The 19,383-nt window shown below is 41.4% G+C and overlaps 1 protein-coding gene across 2 annotated transcripts in view; it reads right to left on the reverse strand.

The window, feature by feature from the left end:
* Window positions 1-19,383, reverse strand: part of LOC116046309 (matrix metalloproteinase-16) — an 89,570-nt gene that overhangs the window by 44,671 nt on the left and 25,516 nt on the right. For both annotated transcript variants that reach the window (XM_031294624.2, XM_031294625.2), the window contains one exon: window positions 12,257-12,561. In XM_031294624.2, the coding sequence (XP_031150484.1) occupies window positions 12,257-12,561 (305 nt within the window). The remainder of the gene's footprint in view (window positions 1-12,256; window positions 12,562-19,383) is intronic.

Consider the following 19,383-nt stretch of genomic DNA (forward strand, 5'->3'; position numbering starts at 1 on the left):
ATTAGCTAATTCCCTTATCTCTCTTAAAAGTAATATTCATAGTTGGAAATTAAACTAACAGGGTGTGTTAACCACCAAAGATATTTTAGCACACAATAAAGAAGGTATTAAAGGTGCTGTATCTACCAAATCCAAACATTAGTATGTAATTGATCAACACTTTGTAGCCATTATCTCACACCTGTGTTATTGTCACAGCTAATATTACTCAACATTTAAAACCACATTTCCCATAAACGCTGTGGCTTTCTGCCACACCTCCCCTCACCTCACCCCTCACTGTTACTGGCAGCTTTAGCTTAAGTAAAGCTTACACACTGGAATATTTTCTTCCTCTATGGGTCTTTAACTCAAGTCACCACCTGCCAGTGCTGCAAAGTCTGAAATCACCAGCTCCAGATTTGCACCATAAAGCAGTTTCTCTATGTATTTACTATATAGCAAACAAAACAGATTTTCCGACACAGGTACAGGGTGCTAGGCTTCTCAGTACTGGTCTCTTATAATACTGATGCCTCTAATTGTGTGGGTTTGGATTCAAAAATTGTGGTGGATGATGAGTGAAGACAAGGATCTCTAAACTATGTGAATGCTACTTCCTACACTTGCATAACATGTATATAATTCTAGCAAATAATACATGAAGTTTGCTGTATTATTTAACCCTCCGAGGACGAAAGACGCACCGTCTTGGATGCACGTCCAAACGATGTTTGACAAAACTCCTACTCAAAAAGCGATATCACAAAATTTCATTTCAGACATTTATTTACTATTTTAATCATATATAACCTAAGACTTTGCTAAACTCATTTCAAGCACTAAAACAACTCTTACAACACATCCGCAGTTAACGTTTGTTTTCAAAAGAAATTTGAGGAATTTCCAAAAGCCAACATTAACGTTTTAGCTTTAGCGTCAAATTATCTCTTTACATATTGCTCTAGAAAAAGTGTTTGCGCCACTATACGGAAAGCTGAGTTTGTTCTGGACAAAGGGTTAAGTAAAGTTTCAATGGTAGATGATGTAGCATTTGTATATTTACTCACATGACCACTTACCTGTACTGCCTTATCTTTAATAGATGTTAACTTCTAGTGTCTTTTTTTGGAAAATATTAATATTTTTTACTTGAAAAAGATGCAGAGAACATGGCAGTAGTTTTTCCATCCTTGAATAATGTATGCACTTGTCCTATCAGGCCATGTACAACCTCCACCAATTACAGGTTATACAGGAAAAAAAAAAACTTTATAGAAAACATGCTGCTACTCCTTGAACATACTGAGCTTTATGTAATATCATATCTCACAGATATACAATGTGCTGTATATTGTAAAACATTATCTATGGTGGTACAGTAAATAATATTGTATCAAGTATATTCATCATGGTCCTGGACTGGATCATGTAGTGTCTTATACTGATCTATTTTATTGCACTGTATCATATCATAGTGTTACATCATGCAATGTCAACTGTCCAACTGCATCTTTGAGATAGACTGCCTACAAGGTAGATGTTTTGAAATGTTTTGTGTGTGTGTGTGTGTGTGTGTGTGTGTGGCTTCCTGTGCTGTTTTACTGCCTGTGTCCTCCCATAAACTCTTCTACTTACAGTAAACCAACCATCAATAGTATTCCTACTGCCTGCCCAAATGTAGCCATGCTGGACGTCCTCAGGACTCGCACATATACAGTGTACATGCTTCCAGTAAAAGATAAAGATCTGTGGTAAGAAAAAGCATCTGATTCTCCCCATTCATTTCCCCAGAGATAGAGGAAGGCAGCGGCAGAGTGGGGGAGATAGAGAGGGACAAAGATAGAGACAGGAGGACGTAGGACAGATTATAGATCTTCATAAAACACTCTACATGGTTTTCTGAGAAGCTGAACAACCTTGAAAGAATGATAATTATTTAAAGGTCCCATGGCATGAACATTTCACTTTATGAGGTTTTTTAACATTAATATGCATTCCCCCAGCCTGCCTATGGTCCCCTAGTGTAAATAGGTGTAAACCGAGCCCCCCCCCACCCCTCTCCCCCCTCTCCTCCTCAATAGCTACAGACACAGAAATGACACATACTAAGGAAAGCTCATTGTGGGACTGGCTCTAGTGGCTGTAATTCTGCACGAAGGCTGAATTTCGGGAAAGAGACTTCAGACACAGTATTAAGGGACCACTAAGGCCTATATAAAAGCATTCAAAAAGCACCATGTCATGGGACCTTTAACTTTTCTTGGTTACCCTTTACTTGAGCAAGAGCTTGGAGAAAAAAAGATTAGAGCTGTCAATATTTTAGTAAATGGGTTTGGGACGTTATAAAACAGTTAAAAATACCTGGTCTAATTTAAAAGAGACAGTTCACCCCAAAATCAAATATACATAATATTCCTCTTACCTGTAGAGCTATTTAAGATAGCGATGTCGGACCATGAGGGACTACGGTTGTCAGATGTAGTTTGGTAGAAAGAAAATAGTTCCTAAATGAACATGCTCACAATCAGGTCTGTGGATTATCTTGAGTAACTGGGTTATGATTTCTGGAAAGAGACATTGCTGTTGAGTTCTTCAAATGTATTTTTTTGGCGCGTAGAGCACCACAATCCGAGTGCTATTTAGTTCCATTATATTGGAGAGAAGGCAGACATTTCAAAACAATCTACTGACAAATAGCACGACAAGTAAAAGCAAAAATGTGTATTCTTGATTTTGGGGTGAACAGCCCCTTTAAGACAGAGAAGGCAAATTCTCCTTTATGCAGATGAAACACTTCTTTTTTTACTAATGGGGCCTGAACCGTCTCTAGGTTAAAGGTAACACATCTAGGTTAAAGGTAACCCATCTAGGTAAAGTATGTATAATTTCATATAGCTGGGAATCAAATAGGAAAAAAAACTGCCTAGGTTTACACTTTTATTTTTTCTGGTTTTTCATTTTATACCCTATCAGGATTCAATTACAATCTGAATTCCACTTAAAATAGTTAATGGGTTTCACATTATTACAACCTTTAAGCAATCAACAAATATTTTTCTAAGAATTTCAGGACAGAGGTGTTGCAAAATAATACACTTAATAATGCATTGCAGAGCACCACAAACATTGAGAGTACATACTGCATCTTAATGGGAATGGACTCAGGTTTCAGTAAGATATGAGGCTGTAGTTTCTCCAACAAAGTTATTGGGACAAAACTCTTACTGTTACTCTGCATTCAGAGTTCTGCAAAAGTATTTAAGGTCCAGAGTAAAGCTTCCACTTCGCTAACATTTAAAAACATCTGGAGACACATCCAAAATGATTCTACTCCTTAACATTATGAAGCCCTGTTAAGAAGAAACAAGTTCCCAGTTGGCATCACAAGCCTCAGCCAAACACAAGACACTCATGAGACTGTCACTCAGAACATTAGACCAACTTATAACAAAAGAAAAACAAAAATACATCACTTGTATGAATGTAACAATATGCAGCTCAAGATTAACTGACCTTAAATACTGACAAAAAACCTTAAAAAGACCATGACGAAGTACAGACTGAATGATCATAGTCCGACAGCAGACAGATGGACCTCAGTCTCCAGACAAACTTAACTTCCTAAAACCTTGTCCAACCAACATAAAGAGACATTCTTTCCAACTTTGGAAAAATATACACTGTAATTTCAATGTCTGGACAACAAGGAGAAATTACTCTTGACTCTGGGGTAGAGCTGGCTGTTAAATCTGTTCCTGTCTGCATTAAAAATGGACAGAACGGAGGAAATAACACCAAGTAAATCAAGCAAACAAAGTGGGTTTCTCTATTTCCTTCTATTGCTTTATTATAGATGAACAGTCACACATATATCTGAATCGGTTTTGTTTTATTCTCGTTTGCCAGTGCTTTTTGTACTCATTATTATTTCAACAGCTTTAAGAGTGCTTTGGAAACACAACAAGCAACATGCCAACTAAGCCCACTAAACTAAATTGACAGTGTGAGTGTGAGAGTGACAAGGGAGGAACAAACGAAAAAGAAAAACAGGGTGGAAAAGAGTCGACTGCTTCCTCTTCATCACCCAGTAGGAGTAGCAACCTAAAAATAAACCTGCAAGGACACCATATGCTCCTCTGCTCCTCAACCTCTCCTCTTTATCCCTCTCTCTACTCTACCTGCTCTGATATCTGATTTTCTCCTCTCTCTTTTATCTATTCTTCTGTTTTCTCTCTCCTCACAGTACCCTGTATCGACAGAGTCTGCTCCACATAACAATGGCTGCACTGTCCACTGCTAAGAAGCGGTAAATTGATCTTCTTTTAGTGTCTGCTGGTTAAATCACCCAAAATGAAAGCCACTTTGAATGTACAATCAAGTTACAGGATTGGACGTCAATGATAAACCGCTGTGCCAATCGTTGCCAGGGAGCCTAGCTTTCTCCGTGACCATCGATCAATCAGCTGATGCTGATCAACGTCGAGCCCGCCCCCAACATCCCCTCCCTCAGCCAATCATACCGCTGTTGTTGAGTGCCCCAACCAACTTAGCCCCAGTTATCTAATCCCAATACCTGGAAACATAAATTCTTGGTGTATTTTCCTTCCTGGTGACCGTGTGTTTTTCTAACCTCTTTGGGTCATTTTGGGGGCAAGGGTGAAGAAAATAATAAAGACCTTGAATCTCTCATTTCCTGTGTGTAGGTCTGGCTCGCATGCTGTGTTATGTTACATAGTTTTCCCTGACTGGAGGCTGGAGGTCTATGAAGGCATACCAGGCCTTATAAGTCACCCTCGGGTGAGGCTGGGTGTACAGTCATGGTATGCAGTGGCAGTGATGAAACTTGTTTTTTCTGGTGCCAAGCCGTTTTTTTTTTTTGTTGCAAAAGCCAATCAGCCCCAGTGTGACTGAAAGTCAAAATGGAACCTGTCTTATCTATTCCTGCGTGCACTGCTTTGATTTTTTTCACAAAGAAAAACACAGAGGCCTCAGCCCACAAAGATGCCCTTGTGATAAAGCACGGACAAGAGTCTGCTTCTTCGCCTTTTTCTTTTCTTTCCAGAAATGGAAAACTGGCAAATAGAAACGCATCCTGCAGATGTACTCCCTTTCAAAAGTGGTCGTGACACTGAGCTCTGATGAAAAGACAATGTAATCATCTCCATCTCCAGTTCCAGTTTTTTCTCCTTATCCTGTTGAATCCCTCCACAATCCTCTCCTTTCGGCCCTCCAGTACTCTGCATCCCCATTTTACCTTTGTTGAAACATTTTCCGCGATGTTTCATCCAATCATGCTTCATCTTCCCACTCTCCCTGCATCATTTTCCGATCCAACCCCTGCCCTCCCCCATCACGACCTATGATGTCCTTAGTTTATTCTTCCATGCATCTATCTATCCCTCCGTCTATTGATCCCTCACAGCTATTCATCCATCAGTCTCTAAAGCCAAGCCGTCAAGGAATGTAGGGCAGCTACTAACTGTATAGGTGTTCCAGGACCACTTCTCTCTGTTTTGCCCCCAGGAATGTTGCACTCTCAATGGGGATATTGTCTTATCACCCACCCCCGCGCACTGCTTCCTTGTTGTCTCTCACTGTGCATCATCCTGGCAAAGATAAGCTTGCAGCTATCACTGTGCAATCCTTAGCACAATAATGTGTGAATTCTCACAGTGTAAGATAAAATGATACAGACAGAGAAAGGGATGTACAAACAAAAAAGGGATCCAAGGACAGACCATGTCGGTCAATGTGTTTCTTTTTCATATATGACTTTATCCCTCTTAGGCTGGGTTTCCATAGGCAGCGTTTTTAAACTGCTATCTCGTGACCGAGACAGCGGCTTTCAAGTGGAATTGTGCCACCACAACATGATGCCGACGGTGTACACGTTTTCCAGACACTGAGTTGTTGGTGTTGATATACGTTTTCTATCATTTTATATCTGGCCTAACACAACTGGTTGGTAAGTTTTCTACTGCAGTCACACACTTTGCTGGCTAAAACGTTGTGTTTAGTTAAGTTTGAATAGCGTTATATTACTAGCAACAAGCTAGTTGTCATTGCTACAGTGCTAACGTTACTACAACGCTACTACTACTACTAAAACAAATACTGTATATATAAAAACCCACCAGGAGTACCAACTGCCTGGACAACCTTTTGCCAAGCTAGTTGTTAACATCCCTGTAGTCATAAAAAGATGTATCATAAAGTAAGCTATAGGAAAATTATGATCTTTTATTTTGCACATGTAGCATTTGTGTATACATGGTAGAATAAATTGGAGGCACATTCGCGAGTCTGCCCTCTCATTGGCTACCGCTCTGCAAAAGTTGACTCGGAGTCAACTTTGGGAGAGCGGGGAGAGCGGTGAACATCCGGGCACTTTCGCCGCCATCGGCGGATTTCGCTCGTACCGCTGTTCTCATAGGGAATGAAGTGAATCGTTCCGCTCTGCCGTTATTTCAGCTGCCTGTGGAAACCCAGGGTTAGACAGCTCAAATAGAAAAAGGAAATATGGAGACGGAAAGACATGGAACTGATCAGTCTAAGGTGCCAACATGTTTGAGATTACATAACAGTGTTGTTATCTACCTCCAGCATGGATACACAAAAAAAAACAGTTCACAAATCGCCCAGGATGTTTTGTTAAATCTTTCTTGTATACAGTACATTGCTAACTGCCAGGTTGTAGATGTCCAATTTACTTCTTCTGTCAGTTGTGCAAAATGTGTTCCACTTTGTTAACAAGAGCAATCTGATATGAACACAGTTTGATTATGATGGAATAAACCCCACAAACAGTTTCCTCCAAACCAAAAGTGCTTCTCTAATCCACTGTTGGAAATGTGTGTTCATTTAAATATTGCTTAAACAATTCATTTTCCTCGACGGAAAGCTGCATTGTTAAAGCAGCACTAAAGGCTTTGTAGTGTACAAGAGAAAGGAGGAAGGGAGAAAGGGTGGAAATTGGTAAATCTGTCAGTCTTCATAGAAAAGCATTTCTCCAAATGTCTTTTCACTCTCTGGTGCTCTGAACTTTTTTCAGGCATGATATGCTGCACATAAAAGCTTCTGGCGCAGAGGTTTGGCATGTGTGGTGTGATCACAGAGTCCACGTCAACCACAGCATTTGTTTAGTGTGAAAAAAGGCAACGCTGTAACACAGGTCTGACTGAGGATGAATGTGGGATTCACTTCCCTAGAGATCTTTCGCTATCATGATGCACAGATCACACTGCTGCTGTTGTCACAAACAAAAAACAGAAAAAAATGAAACTATATTCTTAATTAGTAGTAGGAGCAGTGGACAGCTATACATACAGCATCCGGGAAGCAACTTGGGGTTCAGTGTGTCTTGCTCAGGGACACTTGGACATGTGTCCGGAGGAGCCCGGGATCAAACTGCCAATCTCATTGTTAAGGGGCGACCACTCTACCTCCAAGCCACAAGCCACCTGGACTTGAACCTCAAATGCTGTACAACTGATCTATACCCTGTGTCACACACATATCCTTACAGTTGAGAGTGAAAATAGTCAATTGTAGGCATTTGTGCTTGGAAAATTACTGAAATGATTAAACAGCAACAATAATAACTATTGTATACTAATACAATACAAAATACAATAACAAAAATTCGGCTGTGCTTAATAGATCAGCTCATCAACTCTACACGCACACAACATATATATATATATATATATATATATATATATTCTGCTGATTGTTGTATGACAGAAGCTAATTCATATAGCTCTATTGGTTCATATTTAGAGGGACACACAATCACATTAAAAGACCAGACTTAAGATTAAGGAGGACGAATCCAGGTGCTTATATTGATCAGGATTCTGATTGGTTTGCTAAAATGTTATGTCTCCACTCAAACGGACTGTCGAGATGAAGGTGAAGTAGCAGTACTGTAAGTCACAAAGGAAGATACTCGGGGCTCTAGCAGATAATTGCAACTCTAAGGTGTAATTACAACATGCAACACCTTGAGAAACTGGTAGCCGCTGTATACTGTGTATCCAAGTCTCTCCTAAAATGCCATTAGCTAATCTTAATAAGAACCTCATTCTGCTGTGTGTGCTAAAAATCCCACTGAATATAACTTTTGAGTAATCCTATAGCCCCAGATGCCTGAGTTGCAGCGTGAACGAAGAGCGGACAAACAGTGCACATGCACGTGCGTGTTTGTGTGTGTGTGTGTGTGTGAGAGAGAGAGAGAGAGAGAGAGAGAGAGAGAGAGAGAGAGAGAGAAAATGTATGTGTGAGTACTTAAACATGTGTACGTCAAAGTTTTTATCTCCATGAAGACAGGGATTAAACCTCCAGTGTGCATCAGTGATATCATCATCCAAAACAACAATAACATCTATGGCGTGATGCTGGCAACGGTCGCCGGGACAACTGATCCTTCTCGACAACGGTGTATGGGGATTAGGTATGACAGGCACAGGCAGCTTAATTGACAGGAGCTCATCTCCAGTGTGTGTTTGTGTGTGTGTGTGTGTGTGTGTTTAGTTGCAACTTTTCAATAAAAGGAGGATAAGGTGACAAAAAGAAAGAGAGACGAGAAAGCGTAAAGAAAAGCCAGACACAGACATCATGTGCTGTTCTGAGCTAACATTACATCATTCCCAGCTGTTCCATACAAAGCATGGATACAGGAGGAGATGGATGATAGATGGATTACAAATCCCTGAAGCTAGTTGCATTGGAAATATATAAAATGATTCACCTCTGCTGGCAGAGATTTTGAGACAATATCTAGATTACATCTCCATCTCAAAAATACATTTATTAAAATAAAATACATTTATTCAAATAAATGTATTTTGGAGATGTGAGCTTTTCATCTTTGCATCTTTGCACATGGAAGCTATGACATTAACAGTCAGTCAATTGGAACCACGAAATGTTAGTTTTTGTTATAGGTTATGTGTTTATGTTGGTTCAATATATTGTATATTTGAATTATAACCAAGTATTGATATCAGTATTGGTCTGAAAAATCCAGTATGGGTTGAGATTTAGTTTTTACAAAGCAGGAATCAAACCTATGATGTATTTTTTTTATTGCATTAACCTTTCAGTTTTTGAATGGTTTAATCTTAGACATTTAAGATTAAACCGTTTGTACCAAAAAGCACACACTCACATACACACAAATAACCCAACACACCTCTTCTCAATACCCTAAAGCTATAAAGGCATTTTTAGAGTTTATAAAAAAGAAAAAGAAAGCATTGCTGACTAAGAAATACTGTAGCCATAGTATTGATATCATATCACAAAGGATTGTGTGACGACATATTAAGCTGATAAATGCTACACTGGTTGCACATACTGATACGTGACTGTATTTAACTATATGTAGTACCATTACTAATACTTGCAGTACTATTATCTTACAGGTTTTTAGTTTTAGCCAGCCAAAATCGACACACACTGCCTCAGAGGTTTTGCTATTGTGCCAAAATGAAAAACAATACAAGTACCTGATATTTGTAGTATTTTGTGACATAAGAAGTGTGAATTTTGAAATGATCTCAAGCAGAAAACATTGTCTAGGCAGCTTCAAGCTGTATCAGAAATTCACCTCAGTGTAACAGTAGTCATCATGCAGGAATAAGAGCACCCCCCCGCCACGGTGAGCAGTCAGGATTTAGCCAGTGCATGCTCATATTTGGCAAGAAAGCCAGCTGGAGAGTGCGTAGAACTGCATACATTATGTGATGCTTTCACAGAAGTGTGGGCCGTAGCAGGACTGTATTAATATTGCACTGAGGGGGAGGGGGAGGGGGAGAGAGAGAGAGAGAGAGAGAGAGAGAGAGAGAGAGAGAGTGTATATGTATGTCTGTATGTGAATGTTGAAGGGGGTGAATCATAGCCTTCAATGACAGCTGCTTTTCCTTCCTCCAAGGCCGCGACAGCAGGGATGACAACACTGTGTGTGTGTGTGTGTGTGTGTGTGTGTGTGTGTGTGTGTGTGTGTGTGTGTGTGTGTGTGTGTGTGTGTATGGTTTAAAAAAACATGGACATTTACCAGGTAGGGCAAGTCGAACAAAAGACATAGTTGAGTTGCATTATGGGGAATGTAGGATCCAGCATTTCTGGAGCTTGGATCTCTTCAGCCTCTCATGCATCAATGTTGATAATTATGTGTGTGTGTGTGTGTGTGTGTGTGTGTGTGTGTGTGTGTGTGTGTGTGTGTGTGTGTGTGTGTGTGTGTGTGTGTGTGTGTGAGACTGGATATTCACCTTTACATGTGCACATATGTGTGTTTAAATATGTTTAATATGAGTATCTGGGAGCAGATGAGACAGCCGTTCAAAACATATTATCTAAGCCTACAAAAGCCCATCCGCTCCTACTTAAAATTCAGTCTTCGACAGCACGTTGTTCTATTTCCGACGCATAGTGCTCTACAGCTCCCACTCATCTCCTCTGCTCTCTTCTCCTCTCTCCCCTTTCCTCTTCAAATGTTTTCTTTTCTTCTCGCTACGCTTCTTTCTCAGTCTTTCCCTCTCCATATGTTTTGTGAGCTCTTGAACCTCCAATATTTGTCTAGAGATACTCTGCCATTCTCTCTCATCCTCTCTTTCGCTCTCTGTCATCTCGGCCGCCTTCCTGCAACTAACTCGCCTTTTTTCCCTGTCATTTGTGTCCTTATTTCTGAAGAGCGCCTCCTCGTCTCTCGCTCATGACTCGGTATCAGTCATGACTCCTCTTGAGTTGTCTCAGTGGACCACGGGGCAGGCATGACCCTCAGATTTAATGAGGAATTCAAAGAAGAAAGCTGAAAACAACTTTTTTTAGAATCCGAGAAACTAATTTGAAACATGCAAAGACAAGCCTCCGGGTCAAGAATATTAATTAAACAAGAATCCATTTAACTTTCACTACTACAGTACTAATACTACAGTATTTTCATTCTTTCCTCCATCTACTCTATTACCAAGCCCTTTCATCACCACAGTGAAAGCTGCATAGGGGTCAATCTGGGAGCTTAGTCGACTGACACACACACACACACACACACACACACACACACACACACACACACACACAGTAGTTATCTGTTGGATCTCACAACAATGCCAAACAGCAACACAGCTGCTCAACATGCAACCCACACAACAGAATGACTTACGAACCCCGCCAAGGGCTTACATACAGCCTGACAAGCTGTAAAGCTCCGAGGGCAAGTACTCAGCTCGGGCACCAGCTCCAGGTGGCAGTGGAGTAGGGCTGCACAATACTGTATATCGGTTTTTTTAATCATTATCGAAATATGAACTGGCGCAATAAACACATCGCCAAAGGCTGCGACATATCGTGAAAGACACTCAGAGACTTTTTGTGTTAGTTGAAAAAAATACAAATAATAAATCAGTAGAAAACGGCACTTTAAAATGTAACTGTCATTCCTTTTTTTTTAGTGGTGCCTTTTATATTCAATTCAATAAGCAATTTGTTCAATAAAAGAATGTTGGAAATGATCTTCTTTCATTTGTTTACAATTCAACAAGCAATTTGTTGTGTTTTAGCAGAATACTAAAAAGCAGCAGAAAGGCAGAACTGAGTACACTTTAATATCTGGTTATTTATCGCAAGTAATATCATTATGGCGATATTCAACGTTATCGCATATTGCATATTTTCCTCATATCATGCCGCCCTACAGTGGAGTGAGAGGTGCTATGTGTAGCTAGTAGGCTCGGGCGTTTTCAAAGAGAGAGGACTGAGCAAGCCTCAACTGACTTGAAAAAACACCAGATCAGACTGGAAGTCTACGGCACACTGACTAGCAAAATCAATACCCAGCAGGCATTACACTTCAATATCTCCGACCTACTAGCAGAGCATCAACCTCTGTGGTTCAGTGAGAGTAGATGGTCTCACTTTTGCTCTTTTGCTGCCATGCCTGCTGCTACACGCCTACCTGAAAGCTATGCTGCCGTCACTCGTTGCTACCGCTGCTGCTGTTTATAAAGTATTTCAAACCTCCACCTCAGCATCCACCTGTAAACTCTGAGTCTATGTTCCTCTAGGGGTAAGTTATTCTAGTCACTCCCCACTGTTTCTTTATGGGGAGTGACGAGGACAGAGCCTACATGCTAAATATCAACCCTGTACATATTCTATATGCACTTATTAATCCATTCCAGGTGAGTTAGCTGGCAGATCTTTTCTCAAAAACGTGTCTAAAACCACGTAAAGCCATCATAAAATTCCCCCAAAAACACTAATCAATGCTTACCGTCATGGTTGGGGTTGCCCAATGTCCACGGTTCATCCGAGTCAAAGTGTGTGTCGCCTCCTATTCCCGGCCCTGGAAAGTAGGCGTGGGCCAGGAAGCCACCCTCGCCGTCAAAGGGCGAGCTGTCGCCATGGAACCCTGAGGCGAAGATGATGGTGATGTCCACATCTTTCTTGGTCCTCTCCAGCTCACTGTAGGGCACAGCCTCGAAGCGCAGCGGCGTCACATTTTGCCAAACGTCAAAGGCTCGCCGAATGGCGTCGTGGGTCTCCTCTGCGCCCACTTTGGGTGTCACGTTCTTTATGCTGCGGAGATACGACATATGGGGAGAAGAATTTAGACTGGGAAAACACTACAAGTCTTTGTAAATACATTCACGCAAATTAGGCTTAGCGTTACTTCATGCAGGACACGGAAGTCATACGCCCGCTGATTGAATTATCATTCCTATCAGACACACCAATCACAGCCATTCTCACATCAAGGCGGCCCTTTTAAATGTGACTCCCTCCTCACTGGTCCCTGCTACACTGACGCTGCTTCACTCACTGCTGCTGCTGGCATCGTTTTGCCTCCACCACCCCAGCCTCCACCTTCTAGTTCAGAGTCCTAACATGACTCAAAGTTTAAAATGGTTTTCAATGTCTTTTGTTTGGCTCACTATTTTTTTTTACCCAGGCGGGTTTCTGCATTGTGCTCCCTGTCTCAGCTTAGCATGCGGCTTGGCTGGTCCAGGGAGCATTATCAAGAGTGGAGCCATCAGCGCCAAGCATAACGGTATTTTCATTAGTTACTATAAATGGTTAAATCTATGACGAGAGCGTTCCTGACTGAACCAGATCATTTTCTCTTATCAATATGCCCCAGTAAGCCTCGAATCGGGATTTCTCCTTCAACTGTCAGGATGAGAAAATAGATTGTAAATTGGTCTGATAAGACTCTTGGGTTCTCTGAGCATATGGTAAAACAAACCCACCAAGAGTAGCTTATTCTGCTGGATGTCCACTCAGAGGAAAATTGAAATATTAGAATCTAATCGGACAAAGTAAATAGCATCCAACACCTCTGATGCATAAGATATAGTGAGATAGAAACAATACAGTTAGTTTAGTATAACTGTTCCCAAAACAAGGGCTGGAAAAAGAGGATACTACTGCATGTCAATCTACATGATCACACTATGCCCCAAAAAACAAATCCATCACCATCACTTTTTTGCCAGCATGCTGCCATTTCACTCTAATCGTGTTCGCCAACAGAGAACTAAATGGAGCGAATTGTGAGAGAAAACAGCTGAGTCCTCTCCTGCCGGCTTTGAGTTGCTGCAGGTGTGGAGAGGACAATTTCCTGCCACTGGAATTTATTTTCTAATTAAGGATTATCAACAGCCCACTGCCTGCTGAGAGCCCCAGTCTGGTTTGAGCAATCAGGAAAAACCTCACTCCACTTCATTCTGAAAATATCTCAGTGTCACGCTCTATTAAAATTGGGTCTCTCTCTCTCTCTCTCTCTCTCTCTCTCTCTTGGGATAGGTATAGTTCACATCATCCAACTTAGACGCTTGTAAACACACTATACTCTGTGTCTTCCTGTGTCTGTAGTGCAGTGTCCAAGTTGGGTGGGAAGTTGGTTGGCTGATGTTCAGTTGATAAGTGCAGTGTGTAAATAAAGTGTGCAGCAAAGCGGCGCTCTGCCAATTTCCTTTTCTTTTTCACAAGTCTTCCTGCTCAAGAAGTTTCAAGAATCCCCTTGTTTTCCTCTCATCCAGCCTGCAGTAGCTCAGTCTGTAGGGAGTTGGGTTGTGAACCAGAGGATCGCTGGTTCAAGTACCCGTACGGACCGAAGTACAGAGTGTGGAGTGGTAGCTGGAGAGACGCCAGATCACCTCCTGGGCACTGAACCCAGGATGTCATTTTCCATAATAGGAATAAATATTATCAGAACGTCTTTCGTCATTGACTTTTGCTCATCTTCTTATCGTTTTCTGCATGGTGGGTAGACTGCTGCAAGGCACATTTTTATATACAGCATATTAATATTGTATGTAAGCTCAGATTAATTATTGAATTAAACTCAGTGAAAAGGAAAGCATAAAGGCTGGTTATGAAATATAAATAGAGTGCACTGAATAACCTGCAATGTTCTTTTAAAATGTTCTAATTGCTTAAACCAAACCACAAACTGCTTCTATTTCTCTACTGCTATATCGGCTCTCTCAAGACGGACTTGCTGACAGCTCACTACCACTTTAGCAAAGATGTGTTTGCTTTAATTACGCTCTGCCTCTCACAAGTTTTGGCAAAACTTGCACTTTCAGCTAATGATTTTCTGTTTTGACAGACAGACACACACAAACACACACAAACACACACACACACACACACACACACACACACACACACACACACCTATCACGAACAAATTGATTTTATGTAATTCTAGTCTACAAGTCTACAAAAACAAACCATCAGAAATATATTTGTTGAAAAAGGAAGCAGAGCTTTTGGTGGCAGGAATGATGGAGTGTGGCAGGTAAATCTGCAAAGAGAACCTGGGGTGGATCCCAAGTATCTTATTTAATAGTCTATATCCACGACATTCAACTTCCGGGATTGCTCCGATTGCTGAGTTTTCTGTTGCACGACTAAAACAACTTTTGAATGTACACGTTCCACCAAAACAAGTTCCTTCCCGAGGCTATTTTGCAGCGGCACCGTTGCTCCGTCCGGCGCTCAGCACCACCCAAGACAATTGTGATTGGTTTAAAGCCCGGAATGCTGTGTGGACTAGCCAGACCTGGGATCTCTGAGAGGAGGGATCTCTGAGGAGCTATGAGCGAGGATACACGAGAGCAGCCTTCCCAAAAGAAAACATGTTTCCTCGTTTCATCTCTCCCATGCTTCCTCGGTGGGAAAGACTAAAGGCTGATTTATGGTTCTACGGAGGCTCCACACAGAACTTTCGCTGTAGCCTACGTAAGTGGCCTGAAGTTTATACCGTGTTCACTCACCCCTGGTCACTTCCGGTCTCTACCTGTCAAACTCTCCTTCCCCTACGAGCCCCTCTAAAGGCCGTTTTACAGTCGGTGTAGCCGAGCTTGTGCGCGCCAATGTGACGTCAAAATGACGTAGATCTCGCTGGCGCGCCAGGATTTTGAGTGCACAACCAGAGGCCGCGCACCACTCTATTTTTTTCAGCGGCATGAAACAGGAAACATGCTCGAGGGTAACCGGATGCCAGGACTCTCAGAGTGACTGCAAGTCTCTCTTGTAAACTTACTGGGTTAAGATGAGTTCTTTTATGGTGAATGAAAGGCTTGATCCGACGAAGTAGGTCATCGAATCAAATCGAAGCATTGACGTCAATGCTGCTGCCAGTTCTGCCGTTGTTTACCTTTTTCTTCTTCTTCTAGTCCATAGAAAGAGCAAAGTCAGTAGACTTTCCTCATTAGCGCCACCTCTGTTCAGGAGAAGCTCCCATGACATCACATTGGCAGCTCGGTTGCAGCGAGTATACCCCACGTTTAACTCCCCCTTGCGGTTGAAAATATTAACTACTACCACTACTTTTTCTCAGGACATTGTAAACAGTGTTTGGATCCTACTGTATTTCAACAAATGTTTATTGTGTGAAGCACTTTGTGACTCTGTCTGTAAAAGTTGCTATATCAAATTAATGATGATGATTAATTTAATAATAACAGTGATTAGCTTCGGAGCGAGTACTGACTCTTGAGGCATAGTGGGAGAAACAGTGTCTCCCCTGTGCGCTGCCAAGTGACGTGTGTCGCCGTGAAGTGTAGTTACATTTTTGAGAGTTGCAGCTCAGGCTACAGCATAGGGTCGGTATCTCCACGTACCTACGTACGTACCCACGGTGTCTAACACAGAAGCATGAATCAGCCTTAAGATGCGAGTAACGGAAGCAAGTGAAGGAAACTAAATAACATTTATGGACCTGGGACGTACCCCTGGAGGGATGAATCCAACTGCTCTTTGTTGTAGTTTGGTCAGCTGAGGATCACCCCACATGACGTATAGAGACCTAAACATTTATCTGCAAATTGCTCATTTGGAGTCATGTATCTGTCCTCCTGATGAATGGGAGTCTAATATTCACTCCTCTTTTAGCTCTTGTTTTGGTCTCCACCAACTCTTGAGGGAAAATAACTGTCTCCTAAACTGTTAAATGTTACACTATGTTCACCAACTAGTCACTAACTTTGTCTGTCTGCCGTTTGGTGCTGGTCAGGTAATCAAGAGCTTTCTTACTGAAAACAGCTGCCTTTTTTGGGCCATTAAACCAAAACAATGAGCAGAAAGACGCTAAAAGAGCCATGAGCTGAAAGCAACAACAATCCTGTTTTACGGGCTTTGTTGTTGATTGTAATCTGATTTGTTGTAAGTGATATAAATTGTGATGAATAATAGCTTGGAAATGTTTGTGTCCTCAACTGTCCTGAAACAAGCGTGAGTAATAAATGCTCCCATCTCAAGAGTTGCCAGTACTCTTGAATAACAGAAGCAATCTCGAACATGAAGTGTTGTTAGTGCAATGGTTGGCTGTTGACTCAGCAAACAGTCTCCGTCTGATTGGGGTCACTTATGTAGGCAACACAAAATGGCTCTTTTATCTTTTGAAGTGTTTATGGAGATCTGAAAAGTACAAGACAATCCTGCTTTCAAATCAATACCAGCTGACCCAGAGAGAGTAGCACGTTTTCTCTGAGAATAAATTTTGTAGCACCTCAAGGGTTCTTCATGAATACATGTCCTTTTCTTTGGCTCTGTCTGGGGTTACAATGAAAGGCCTTAGCAGCAACTGTGGCCTCTTGAGAAATACAAAGATAGTTTAACTTGATTGTATTACCCATCTCATTGTATGCAGGTCCTATTTTAAGGGCAGAGAAACACATGCAGGGAGAAGCTGCAAAACGACAAATGAAAGAATTCCAACAACGAGGCCATATAAAATATTAAACTCCACGTTGTGAGGTAATAATGATTCCGGATGCAACTCATGTGCTATAATAGTGCCTGCATGCAGGGAGAACTGTAGGGATGCCAAAGCTAATTAGTGCCTCCCAACAGCAAGTACTGCTACATGGAAACTAGCACACACCTGGGGCGGCCGTGCATTTGTTATACTTTCCAAATGCCAGAGTTGGTTTTTTGACAACTATTTCTGGACCGTTCAGCTTACAGTTTGAAGAATGAAGGTTTTCAGGGAAGAAAGAGTGACTTCAGTCAAAGACCTCAAGCTGGATTCAAACAACACTGCAGTTTGACAGTTGCACCTTATCCAACCTAGCCATCAGGAGAAATATGAAATATGATTCAATTATGAAAATGTGACACATATATGGAAGCATTGTGTTCCCTCTTACTTCAACTTTAACTTAAAGGACACAGAAAAAGTGGAACGACGCAGTCATTATATTTCATATGGTGGGCTGAAAATGTAAGACTATTTTCAGTCTTTTTGTTAAAACGCAAATTATTACTGAAAAAGAAGAAGAAAAATACTTTTAATTAAAATGTAGTTCCACCTTATTTGTTGTGGTGGCATCTATTGGACACCACAACAAATTACCAAATACTTTTATAAGCAGTTAGCTAAACAAGTGCTAACGTAGCAGCCCTACGATGATGCAGAGCGACTCAAGGTGGTGTTTGCATTTAGAAACCTGTCTATAGTCTGACTGTTTCTTGCTCTGTTTGTTGAAGCAATGTCACCATTCACACATCTCAGCTACTTCACTATGTTAGTGCAACATTATGATAACCAATGGCCAAAAAAATTAACAAAAATAACACAGTCTAAATTTTGTTTTTTTAACATTTTGATTAGGGATGTCCCGATCCCGATCACAGTATCGGAACGGAGCGGATTAGGCATTTTTTAACTGTTCGGGGATCGGCATTTACCCTGTTTACCTTACTCTGATCATACATTAGCTTGTACCGGTCGCCTCCTTTAATCTCCGCCTGGATGCCTGCACTTTCAAACCAACATGGTCCGTGGCTACTCCACCAGCGTCTGTCCATATAGTGTCTCGTAGCTTGCCAGCCCTTGGCAACAAGTAAAAAAGTCTGTCTTTCTTAGTCACCTGTTTTTTACAGAACAGTAAACAGTTAAAGTTTACTCCAATTCTCCATCCTTCTTCCGTGATTCCACCAGGAAACCACGCTTTACAGGCTGTTATTCCCTGGAGCCACAACACAAGAAGAAAAACAAAGATTGACTATTAAGCGCAAGAGGCGTCACTAAGTTTAGTTTTCGTTGTCCAGTGGGGAACTTAAAACTGTTTATTTTTTGGTTGGGGGTTTGCTGGGATCCTAAAGAGAACTGCTTTGGTGTTGAGAGAAAAGACTCACTCGCTGCACTAAGGTAAATGTATTAAGATTAAGACAAACCAAAAAAACGGTGTGCAGCTCTATTATCTGAGCAAATACAAGTATCGGATCGGGTATCAGCAGATATTTAATATTAAAAAAATCGGATCGGGGGTCAAAAAAGCGGATCGGGACATCCCTAATTTTGATACTAATATCTCGAAATGGTAAAGATTAATATGGAAATGCGACACAGAAACGTTAACGGTTACCAGTTTTCAGACAATATAAAATGTGCTACATTCTCCAACTACCTCCATTGCACCAATTGAAGTTAAAAGGAGCAGGTGTAGGCACATCTGACTACTGACTGGGGGCCAGGCACACATCTATGTACCACACACCCACACACACACACACACACACACACACACTCAAAATGCTCCCACCTTCTTACATAACCCTAATCTGTCAGAGAGTACCCTCTGCTTTCCACTGGGGTTTCCTCCTCTACTCTCAGCTCATCACTATCTTTCTGCAGCTGCTTCTCCTCCAACACTCCCCCCCCCCCCCTCCCCAAATCCCACCTATCTACTCCTCCACTCTTCATCAAGCCTGCTCACTTTCTTCTTTTTCAAATCAGTGCTGTCACAGATGAACCAAGCACTCCGAAAACCAACCCCAGTGTCATTTTTTTTTAAAAGAGCACGAATCTGGACAATTCTGCCATCGGTGATATCCAGTCCTTCTTACTTCAGCTGTAGGTCGCTGATCCACTAGATTATATTCAGC

Source organism: Sander lucioperca, chromosome 1 (genome assembly GCF_008315115.2).
Source record: "Sander lucioperca isolate FBNREF2018 chromosome 1, SLUC_FBN_1.2, whole genome shotgun sequence".
Classification (NCBI taxonomy): Eukaryota; Metazoa; Chordata; class Actinopteri; order Perciformes; family Percidae; genus Sander; species Sander lucioperca.